The sequence below is a fragment of the Nicotiana tabacum genome, chromosome 2 (assembly GCF_000715075.1).
Source record: "Nicotiana tabacum cultivar K326 chromosome 2, ASM71507v2, whole genome shotgun sequence".
Lineage (NCBI taxonomy): Eukaryota > Viridiplantae > Streptophyta > Magnoliopsida > Solanales > Solanaceae > Nicotiana > Nicotiana tabacum.
In genome coordinates, this window is record NC_134081.1 from 80052372 (window position 1) to 80064625 (window position 12254).

The 12254-nt window shown below is 37.1% G+C and overlaps 2 protein-coding genes across 3 annotated transcripts; one reads left to right on the forward strand and one right to left on the reverse strand.

Moving 5' to 3' along the window:
* Positions 1 to 257: 257 nt before the first annotated feature.
* On the forward strand, positions 258 to 3530 carry LOC107831079 (uncharacterized). Of its 2 annotated transcripts, none has more exons than XM_075235127.1 (3): positions 258 to 412; positions 1873 to 2997; positions 3095 to 3530. In XM_075235127.1, exons 2-3 carry the CDS (start codon positions 1915 to 1917, stop codon positions 3206 to 3208), a joined length of 1197 nt encoding a protein of 398 aa, XP_075091228.1. In that variant the 5' UTR covers positions 258 to 412; positions 1873 to 1914; the 3' UTR covers positions 3209 to 3530. The 2 variants fall into 2 exon arrangements, with proteins under 2 accessions (XP_075091228.1, XP_016514292.1); XM_016658806.2 differs by having other exon boundaries at positions 259 to 412; positions 1864 to 2997.
* Positions 3531 to 3898: 368 nt separating this feature from the next.
* On the reverse strand, positions 3899 to 12179 carry LOC107831078 (uncharacterized). The gene is made up of 11 exons (XM_016658805.2): positions 11779 to 12179; positions 11256 to 11377; positions 10793 to 10953; positions 7931 to 8003; positions 7792 to 7822; positions 6917 to 7206; positions 6450 to 6698; positions 5674 to 5775; positions 5407 to 5457; positions 5160 to 5247; positions 3899 to 4456 (listed from the first exon to the last, which is right to left on the reverse strand). The coding sequence occupies exons 1-11, from the start codon at positions 11954 to 11956 to the stop codon at positions 4287 to 4289; spliced, it is 1515 nt and encodes a 504-aa protein (XP_016514291.1). The 5' UTR covers positions 11957 to 12179; the 3' UTR covers positions 3899 to 4286.
* Positions 12180 to 12254: the final 75 nt, after the last annotated feature.

Sequence of the window (12254 nt, forward strand, 5' to 3'; positions counted from 1 at the left end):
TAATTTTATTAAATAAGTTTCAAATATTGTATAAGAATGAAAAAAATTAGAGCGCGTAGTCCAACTACAAAAATCGATGGGCCCATTGGTCGACAAGACACATGTCGATTGTTGGTGGCCCAACTAAGCATCACAGCGGGGTTATTCTATCTTTTACCAGCAGTCCAAAAGCAAAAAAATATCATTAAATGCCACGTGTTAAATACAAAAACACCAAAGCCCCTAAACCACGCCACCCGAGGACCCCGCTAAATAAGTAGTACTAGTTATAGCAGCAGATTACACTAATTAATTATCGGAATTATCTAAATCTCATTCTCTAAATCTACTCAACAAAATCTTAGGGTTCCGAATTTACTAGTATTTTTTCTTTAGCTCTGAAGCCTCTCCGTGCAAGTAGCATGTACTAGAGGTACTGTTTTTTCTTTGCTTTTCTTTTCTGTTTTTCATTTTTCGGGAAATTTCCGGAGAATTTGATTTCGAATTTGTGCTTCAGATATACTCTGGTGATTTCTAGCTTCCTCTTTTGTTTTTTGAGGTTATAATAGCTTTTATTTTTAATTCGTGTCAAAATTTGGATTTTGTGTGTCTCATATGCTGGCATGTTTCACATTCAGTAACGAAGCTTGTGGAAATTAATTTTTATTTCGGCTTAGTTCAACTTGTTTATATGCATTAATGTAAACTCACTAGGCGTTTGTGAGATGCTACGTATACGACTAAGTAATTGTTGCATGATGTCGTATACATTCTTAAATTAGAAATTTTCTCAGGTTAAGGATTGATTTTCTCACTTTTAGACAAGTAAATCCTTTAGGAGCTTCTAGAGCTTTTATTCGTATTCCTTGGCTTGAGAATGTACTGTATACTCTCTCTGGTTCATTATATGTGTTACTTGAGTAGGCACGAAGATTGAGAATGGAACCTGTTTGACTAGCACAAAGTTTAAGAAAGGAAGAAATACTTTTGGAACTTCTAGGCTTAATCATGCCATCACATTTGTGTGGCTATAAAATCATGTCTCTAAAGGGTAAAATGGGAAGTTTAAACTTAAGTTGTTTTCGTACATAAAAAAGTTAGTTCTTATTTGGAACAAATTAAGAAGGAAATAGTATCGCATAAAATGAACCGATGGAGTCCTTGGTATTGATTGTCTTAGAGGATTAATCAGAGAAGTTTCTGGAGGTGGCTAGTGATTGTCTCGGAATGATTTTGCAGTATTTATCAGCAATTTTGAGCGGTACTTGTAGTGTCTTCTGATATTCTTAGTATTGGGGAAGAATGGACTTCATGTTTTCACGGATATCAATGATGTAGCTGAGCTTGTAATTGATTGCTCTGATAGTAATTGTCTTGTTTGGCTCATCACTCCGCTCCCTCTCTCCCTTTCCACCCTGGTCAACTGAGTATGATTTGGTTGTTCAGCTGCATCCATTTGTATCTAACTTGGGGCCATATTCACCAATGAGCTACTAATCTTCATCTCCTCGCTTCTGCTATTTGAAGATTTCTAGACAAGTTTAATCTATGTTATGTTGATTTATCTTATTCTGTAGATGCTCACTTATCAAAAACCTGTACTCCATTTCTATTACTACCAATTAATTAACTGTCAATTAAGTTCATCAATATTTTACCGTCCACTTCCAACTATGAGCCCAAATTCTGCAAAGTATTGTGAATTGTGTGATCCTCCTGGAACTGAATGTCCTTTTTTTCCCGGTTTAGGCGACCACAAAGTACTGTCCTAGAACCAAAACACTATGGGACACCCAGTTTAATCTTGTCGGAAGATCAAATGTACCATCATTTATTTTCTCTGCAACTTGGCTGAGTTGAAAGAGTAAACTGATTTGCTGGCAGGTACTGCAGAAGACTTGCGAAAGGCGGACATTAGACCCTAATTTTGTGAAAATGAGCCAAGCTGTTCAAGGGGACAACTCCACCGCCCCTGTTGCCCTTCCTTTGAAGCGAAGAAGGGGTCGCCCTCGTAAAGATCCTAGCCTAAAGCGTGTAGGTCGACCTCAAGTTCCTCCACGTTTTGAGCTAGTGCAAGAGATCCAACCACAGCAAGTAAATAGAACAGATGGGATGATAGGTCAGGCTGTTACAGGTGTTGTTGAGGCTGCATTTGATGCTGGTTATTTGCTTAGTGTTAGAATTGGCGACTCCAATACGAACTACAGGGGTGTTGTTTTTAAGCCAGGACATTATGTTCCTGTCACAGCAGCAAATGATGTAGCCCCACATGTTCAGATGATTAGAAGAAACGAGGTCCGTCCTCCTGCTGAAAACCAAATTCAAGTTTATGGCCAAAGGGCTGAGCGGAATGGATTGCTTAATGTTGGATCTAGGTCCTCAAAAAATAAACAGGTAGTACCACATCCTTCAGTCCCTCCAGTGGGTGCCAGAGGCACAGTGGTTCCTGTTGTGCTACAACCTGTCAATTTAACAAATGGATTAGCATCTAGCCAAAATCCTGCACACCAAGCTTCTAATATGGAGTCTGCAAGAGAGAGAGAGGTCCAGATGGTTGCGCCATTAGCTATGCTGCCACCTGACGGATCAGTAACCTGTGGTCAGGTACCACCGATACCAACTCGTGAAACATTTCCTTCACAAACTCAAGTTAGCGACAAAGTGGCAGTAGGTGCTGGGCAGAAAGAGGGTGGCTCTCATAGCAAGGGAACAGAAGTTGTGCAACGGAAAGAGGTGAAACCAATTTTATCAACCAACGTTAGCATACCTGTTGAAGTAACCAAGGGGTCTCAAGGATCTGCTCCGCCAGCGAAAACAGATACGAGAAATAATGAGGCCTCTCATGAGTTGTCAGCAGAACAGTCACCTGTAGGACCCAAACGAGATATTCGTGACATGAATCAGGTTCCCTCGGCAGAACCAACTGAACCTGTAAATCCCTCTCTTCATACCCAGGCTATATCTGTTTCAAAGCCGTTAATGAATTATGGGACTGGCAGGATGACTGAACTTTTACAGGTAAAGTAACCAAAACTTCAATAATCATTTCGAGCTCTAGAAGTTTACTACATCAATAAAGATCTGTCTAGGTTCTGAAAAATTTTCCCACATGAAGGCTGTGCAGGAAAATCTGATGGAGAACCAGCTGCTTCGTGCTGGAGAATCAGGTCTCGGTGTGACAACTATCCCAAAAACTGATAGCAGTATAGAGGAGACTAGTGTTCAGTAGATCTGGCAGATTGTATAGTGCTACTATGTATTTAACTACCTTATGAAATTGCAGCTGGTCCTTACGTGGAATTAGTCGGATGGCGGATGCGAAAAGACCATAAAATAGGAAGCAGCTCCGGCATAACATAAAGCCCGTCTCTTTTATGTTTATAAATTCAGACTAGAAATATGCATATTATTAAACGCTTGTGGGAACTGTTTATAATGGTATATTATCATCTCCGTACATGTGTCTGCCTTGCAATTCTATTGAATAATTATACTATGTGGCTATGTCAAGGTTGCCAAATTAAGCAAAGGTGACCACTTGATATTATAGATTCTGGTTTTGTACTAGCACAAACTTGTTTTATAGCTTTCGCTTTGAATGGTAGGTCCAATGTAACTATATGGATAAGTCAACATTATAGCAGGTTTTATTTCACATAAAAAGCGCCCCAATTTTAGCCAGATCACTCGATACTGTCGTTTTGGTTCACCGGGCAACTGATTTATTATATTGACTTGTCTTAAAATTTTACTTAATATTACCAGTCATACTCACCAAAGAACATGTTATAGTTTGGGGACCTGTACATCACAGAATATTTAAAATTGAATCCGAGGAATGGCTTTGACCAAAATCTAGCTTGACCCCAAAAATGAAATGTGGACATGACATGTTTGATAACCAAAATACACGGCAAAATGTAATATAATGATCAAAATTAAACATGGAGCTATCTGTCACTATTAATTTCAATTCCACTTTAACATCCGACATTCAAGCTGTATGAATCATACAAAAGGTGCGATTTTGACGCCCAAAAATTTGTTTCCTGCAGTTCAAAACTGGAAATCTATCTCCTTCGGATCACCACAAAAAACAAGAACCCCTGTGTGAAGTCCTCCTCTACCTTCTTACAAAAGCAACTGTGTAACTCAATATACAATGTTAATGCCTCTCTCTACTAATAAAGAATAACCTGCTCATACTGTAAGACTGGAAACTTCAGAAAAGAATCACCCTGCCAGAGATTGAGAACAAACGAAAAAAGAATCTCAACGGGCAGCATATTTCAACTACAGAAGTATATTCATGCAAACTTGTTAGGCAGAAATCCATTAGATCCTGGGACTTGCATAGGCCGTATAACAGGAAAAGACGCCTGTGTAATAGGAATGCTTGGCATAGTGAATGGTTGTTGTAACCCTGTTATAACTGGTGGAGCCATATATAACTGCAATGCTTGCGTTGCTGTACTTCCTGCAACAAGGGATGTACTAGGTTATTCTGCCAGTAAAATACAGGCAACTTATAACAGTACTATAATGTGTAAATAACTGTACTTAATGTGCAATTCCAGGTTGATAGTGCAATATATTAGGGAGAAATGTGTATTTATTAACACTACTTTAACAAATCCAAATCCACAGCACATCAATGTTCAAGTGATAAATCATTGCAGCAAGTTGTAGTCAGTCACAAATTGTTGTTCACCATCTAGTTGAAATCGCAAGCTAATGGCAAATAGGAACACAAATTCATACTCAACAAACATATTATAGCGCTGATATGGAACCGGTCAAACAAAAAGTAACCTGCTACGGTATCAACAAATGCTAAAACTTCCTACACATTCTATCTGCTACTACTGACACTACTGTAGGTCTACAATTTTTGGGTCATCTACCTTGTAAAGGAATAATGCTTTAAAAGGTCATCCCCCTTAGATCCCAGTGTGCAAGCTTGGACCTTTGATATAGTAATTATCTACAACTACTAGCAACAATTGCATTTAACTAGTCGTTACATTAAATCAGACAGTAAAGCATTATGCATTCGAACCTCTGAAAATAAGTAGTTGAAGCTACTAGAAACTATTGAATTGAACTCAAGACTTACCATTCAAAACTATAAACATTTGGACCACTTCTAGTTATACCATTAAATGTCCACGAACACGTACCTTGATGCTTAGGAGGATGGACCGGATGTGGAATTAATAGAGGACGTGTGGATGCTTGAGAGAACCCCACTGCACTCTGAACAACATCCTATAGACAAGATATCAGACAGAAAAGAATCAGGAAATTGCAACGCTATAAACACACACAGAACAGCAGATGGAGGAAAGTGATAAAGGGCCATCCAAGTTCTATTAAAAGTCATAAAAGTCGTCCCAAAAAAATACTATACAAAGTAATTCGTCTTACATGAGAAACGGGATGCATATAAACAAGTGGTCCCAACCGTCCAACCATAACCTGACAACATGAAGAATTTTAGAAGTGACATTAACATCTGCAACCGTCTTACAAGCACAAAAATAATAACAGGATGGCATGCTATTGTCATAAGGACGTCAATTTAATAATAGGGCCACACCCCTCGACATGATAAGACTCAAGGACTCTCTTCTACTTTCCAACCTAACAAAGTAAATGGCTTCAGCAAGAGAGTGCCATGCTAATTTCCCTTACATTTTGAGAATTTGGATGCACATAACCGGTTGCAGCCTGAAGGTGATGATACTGACCGGCATACCTAGCCTGCTGATTCCTGCTTCCCATGTATCCAATAGTCTACATGTTAACAAAGATGGCTTCAGAAAAATATGCAGCAACATCAAAACAGTAATAATTGATTCTATGTAAGCATGATGTAAAATAATACATGTGATTGATTTCATTTGTTTGATATTAAGCTGTAACAACTAATTTGAAAGGGCATCTGACAAGCAGCAGCATTTTGGTAAACTGCGTACTATAATATCAAGAAACAGACCCAATTGTTTTTTTCTACCTTCAACTTCTTTATACAACAGAAGATATATCCTATTAGCACATGATTTATGATAAATCATTGTATAAGAAAGATTTTTCTTTCATTAACTTTTCATTTCCTTTTGTTTTTATCAACATATTTATCAATTGCCTTTTCCTAAATGTATATCAGTGACATAATTAGATTAGATAAAGCACAGAATTGCATAATAGCTTCCATTCAAACCGATGGGCTAGTCTCCAAACACCAAATTATGGAAGTGCGATGTGGTTATGTTAGGAATGCACATTTCTTATGGTCACTATGAGATGGTTGATTTAGGTACAGAAAATGGCAGTCAATCAACCAAAAGGATTTCGTAATCAATGGAATAATCTCAGTTACTCAGAGAAATAACTCTAGTTGTCAGAAAACTAAAGAAGGGGGTGGGGGCTGCATCTTCAAAGTAAGATAAATAATCATAATCACATACCTGTTGAGCATATTGTACGTCCAAGCCACCATTTCCAGCTGCCAAATTATTATAAGGAACAAACTTAACTGGCACAGATGGACGAGAAGCAAAAGGGGTGATTTCAACTTCAGGCTCAGCTGTAGCCACCGGTACTACAGGACAGGAATCTGGCATGTACACCATTGTTGGCATCACATGAGGAGTAACAGTTCTATGCTGCAAAGCCGATGGAGAAAATATCTTTGCCCCAGGGTTGAGCTTAGACTCCTAGAGAGAAGGAAAATCAACAGTAACAACTCACAAATCATCCTAGACAATGATTAATACAGGAGTAAGGATAAAAATTTCCAAAAACTCAAGTACCACGATAAGCTTGACATCACCATAAACCTACTGAAAAAATTAGCTTATATAACTATGTATACGAATGAACAAAAATTTTGATCATGCACCTGCAGCAACTGACCCCACTAAGTTCACTTTACCTTCGTATTAGCATTATGAATTGAACTTCGTGGAGGCGCCAAATCAGCTGGAGCTGATGATGAGCTGACGCAAGAGACTGAGGCAATTGGAGCACCAGAGGAAGTAGGGCCCAAACAAGGAGTCTTGCCTAGAGTCTGCTGCTCATGGCTGTGCCTCTCATTATTCCGATCATCAAGTCTGATTGAGGAAAGAGGAGGACTACCAGAAGTTATGCCATTTGATGACAACCCTGAGTTTGCTTTGAAGTCAACATTCTCAATGGCAGTTGTTTGAGTTACAGAAACATCCACTGCAAGTGAAAAATTTATAATACCATTCATGAATGACATTTTTTTTGGTTTATGATAGATATGTACATAATATAAAGAACTCAAAGATCTCATTATCTACCAACAATCATAATTTCGTTAAGAGTTCTTTTGCAGAATAAGGAAATAGCATGTTCAAATAAGGATTCCCTCTTCTTCTTTTTTTGAGAAGGGCAAATAAGGATTCCCTTCACCATTAAGTCTTTAACAACACGGAAAAAGTCACAATCTGTGAAAGTGATTTGATATTTTTTCCTTTTCTTTCGTCTTACTGATATGCGGGGGGAGAAATGGCTTTTCCCATTTTTCCAATTTCTCCTTTGGTGACTCGGTGTCCCATCCACGAGGACAACCCCCTCTTGTCCATTGATTCGATTCTTTTATAGCAATTTTTAATTGGTTATATGGAGTTAAGAATGATGGGAAGCAGAGATTAGGTTGATTATGATTCATCATGAAACTCGGTCAACGAGAGACTACTGCCTAATCTTTTTGCCACCCATCAAGAGGGGTCCGCATGAAAAACTATGATATTGCGAGAACTAAAGCATTAAATCAATACTCACGATTTGAGCTTGAGCCTTGAACTTCAAGGATCTACAAAATGAAAAGAAAAAAGAAAATAAGTGCTCATTAACTAATAACAACGAAATCACAGCTTTTTATCTCTCACTAGATGTTCAGACAATGATAGGATTAACGTACAGTTCTCTCCCTTAGAGACTCATGGCTTTCCCTGCAATCACTTTGCTTATTGATTAAGACATCACGCACAAGTCTGTCATGATTGACATGAATGGAGAGTTGTTAGTGCTCAATTGACCATAGAGAGGAGAAAAATTAAGGTTATGAGAAGTGAGATAATAATCTCATGAGGGAAATGGCAGAATCCAGCAGGTATTAGATATTGGGATGACCTTTCCCTAAATTTACAGTTCATCAGATAACAAAACTGCAGATGCCAGCTACAAATTGTGTTGATGACTTGATTCAGCGGTATTTAAATAATAAGATGGTTACATGCTTATCTAGAAAGTAACTTATGCCAGAAAACCTCATTATTGACTTTTCACCAAAAAACGACATCCCTCTTTAAAAAGAAAAGAAAAACCTCCAGGAGCATATGTCCATCAGGGAGAGCAACACTATAACTAAATTCAAATTCAATGCAATATGGGCCATCATGAGGATCATGCAAAATCAGATCAATATAGGATGTATACAAATCAATCAATCAATGGACTACCACTCCATCCCAAACTTGTTATGGTCGGTTTTATGAAGCCTCTAAAACCATCTCGCTCTATTAGTACCCATTTATTCAAATACCACTCCCTCCGTCTCAAAAAGATTGTCTTAGTTTGACTTGGCATAAACTTTAATAAAAAAGGAAAGACTTTTGAGATATGTAGTCTTAAATAAGGCATAGCATTTGTGTGATTATAAAACTTTTGAATCTCGTGGTCTTAAAATCTGCCATAGAATTTATGTTGCTATAAATGCTTCCTATTAAGGAAATATTGAAAGGTGTCTAAATGGACTAATAAGGAAATAGTGTCAATCTTTTTGAAACAGAGGGAGTACGTAATTTGTCTTTCAAGGTAAATGAAGGGTTCTAAAAAAAAGAGAGGTTTTCTAAGTGTCGTACATCTCCTTACCAGTGGCGGAGCCAGAATTTTCATCAAGGGGTGTCAAAATATAAATAATTAGATACATCGAAAAATCAAGGGGAGTCAACGTATAGTTAATATACATAAAATTAAAAAAATTATCTAGCAATATAGTGTATATTTCCGGCGAAGGGTGTCACCCCTTCGCTTGACACCCCTTGGTTCAATGTGGCTCCGCCACTGCTCCTTACACTGTCTTACACTCACCTAGACCAATATATAACTCTCCAACTGAATAAATTGACTAGCAAAAACCAGATCGAAAATAAGTGTAGCAACTAAAACCTTAATCCCAACTAGCTGGTATTGCCTATATGGATCCTTTGCTTCTATTGTGATTAACTCTTAGCTAAATCAGCACTAATTCCTAGAGACTGTAGATATTTAACACACTTTTCTCCATGTGATTTAGGTTTACCTTGAAGTCTTTAAGGCCTTTAATAATCATAAGTTAGACTTATGAACCGCTGCATACCTAGAAACTGTAGATTTTTAACACACTTTTCCTCCATCTGATATATTTTTTTATTTTTTTTTATGTTTACCTTGAAGTCTTTAAGACCTTTAATAATCATAAGTTAGACTTATGCACCGCTGCATATGGAGGTTTACATACTTTACCATCTCACCCTTTATTAGATGTGATCATTTCTATCAAATTTTGTAAGCATCTTCTTTTTTACGACTTTCATCTTGTAGGTCCAATATTCGCTCCTATGTAGTATTTTTGGTTTCACAGCCGTTCTATAGCAATGTTATCAACAGCAAAAAGCATAGAAAAACGCCAAGTGCTTGCTCGATTTTTAGCTCAAAGCACAATTATAATGCGAGCTTTATTGCAGAGATGTGCAAATGAAGTGAAAAATAAAAATATATATGTAAATTGTAAGGCAAGAAAAACAAACTATAAATACAATCAGCAATTATATGGACCAACATATTGAGACACTGCAATTAATTGGAATGTACGAAGAAAAAACCATATCAATCAACTCCAAAAACGACATTAGATTTATGATTCAAATATGTGAAGAAATGGATCTTGGGCCAAACTCAAACGCAAAAGCTAGCTAGCTCATGAGGAGAGGATTGCCCAAGATCAAATAAGGAGACCACGACCCATTCCCTCAACCAATGTGGGACCTGACAAAATACAACTTTTGAATTTAGACTAGTGACTAATTCTTAATACATTGCTACTCTAGTATTCTTGATCATTAATATATTTATCCATAAAAAAATTATTAAAGAATAATATATCTCTGTACTGTCAATATTTATTCTTGATATTGTTCTTTTTAAGATGGAACGCATGATTAATGAGTGCTGCCGCCTGCAGTAAGATGCTACTTAAACGAGGCGAACCACCTAACTTGTGGTGCACCGAGCTTCAAGGTCTAACTGCACCTCAAACGGGCCTCTTAACAACAGTATTATATAGAGCTTATCTTTCACTTTATTAGGTATCTTCCTATCACATAACTTTCCTCTTATAACAACCTCTGTTAAGTCATCAAAAAACTATGTGATAGGAGAAACAATTACATTCGAGTGAGCAAGCTTTTTCCACTTCATTTTTTATCGTATAAGATTTCCACTTCACTTATCAGCCTATTAACGAATAAGGATATAGTTAACCAGAATTAATTAAGAAATTATCTTTAATGTTATCACTTCTCCGCTCTACAGATATTCATCACGTTGTTTTCAATAATTTATTTTTGATTGGCAAGGAACAGGTGGGTGATGACATTGCTTTCTAAAATTTAAGGGCAAAATCTAAAGAACAAGCCACAGTCATGTCTTCTGGAACAATAGGATGCTCTTCCATGCAAAAGCTAATAGATCACGAGGCATTTCCAACAAAGAATCAATAACAAGTCTTGGTAACACGAACCTTTCTTTACTAGCTTTCTTTGCATCCACGGTAGACTCATTTGACTTTGTTGCTCTTATCTCCTTCTTTGGATATTCAGGGCAAGTGATATTGCTAGAAATGGTTCCTAAACTATCCCCATCGAAATGTCCTGGAATACTATCGGCAGATAGCATAACCCCCTGCCAACCACAAGTATAAGTAGAGAAAAAAGGATCAACCACCAGTTGCGGGAGCCACATGTTAGGGATTGGGTTCAATCCCCTTCATCCCAAAATCACAGTGTGCAATAGGGTAAAAAAAAGTACACAAAAAAAAAAATGTTTGAATCCCTTGAAATTTAAAAAAAAAAAAAGGGGGTGGGGGTGGGGGGTTTGGTGTAGTGGTAAAAGTAGTTCAAAATTATTACATGTGGCATTTTACAGGTTTTGAATCACAGCAGCAACAAACATACATTGCAAAATTGGGACGTCCAAAATCATACCTTTGCGACAACTTGAACAAGATCTTCAGACAGAATTACGAGTGTCTCTATGAAATTTCCACGAGCAATATTTGCCTTTCGACTACCCTTCTTAATCATCTTTGCTCTCTTCAAAACAATAGCTAATCCAAGTAACAAACACCCAAAAAAAAAACAATCAATAACTTAATCAACTAAGCCTTAATCCCAAATTAGCTGAAGTTAGCTATATGAACCCTATATAATCATTCCCTGCTACTCCTCTCTATGAAAAAACAGAAAATGTACAGAAAATCAAAGACCGGAAGTCTTACATTCCTCATTTAAAATAATAAACTATAAATAAAAAAACTATAAAAAAAAAAAAGATAAATGTAAAAGGCCTGCAAAAGAACCCAGAAGAATTTTTTTTTGAAAAACTAAGTCCAGATCGGATGCAGAAACTGATCTAGTCCAAACAAAAAAGCCTCGAATAAACTACCCAAAATCACAAAAACGAAGATAATACTATAAGAAATCAAAAGAGGGTCTTGAAAAAACTCACCATAGTCATCATCTACACAGGCAGTGTGAAAAATACCCGAATAAACAGAACCATCTTTGACATAAACATCAACTGGGAGGCCAATAATACACATAGTTGTGAATAATAAAGCATCGCTCAATGTAGCATCTACGCCGTTCTCTTCCGGCGCCAAAAATCCTCCTTTTTTGCAACCCATAGCTCACTTTTTGGCACTTTTAGACCGACTCTATATAACCCCTCGTATATATTTCAAATATATTGATTTGAGTATGTCACTTTGTAGTATATGTATATTTCGTATTTGCAAATAAATCTGAAGAATGAATTGTTTTCTGTTCCTGGTATTTTTTTATGGGAGATGAGGGGAATTGAATCGAACGTATAACAAAGAAGAACAAGTATACACTTACAACAAAAACGGGACTGTACCTTTGCTTATGGAACATTTTATTTGTTATTGAAATTTTGCTTAGATGCCCTCGCTACTTATGACA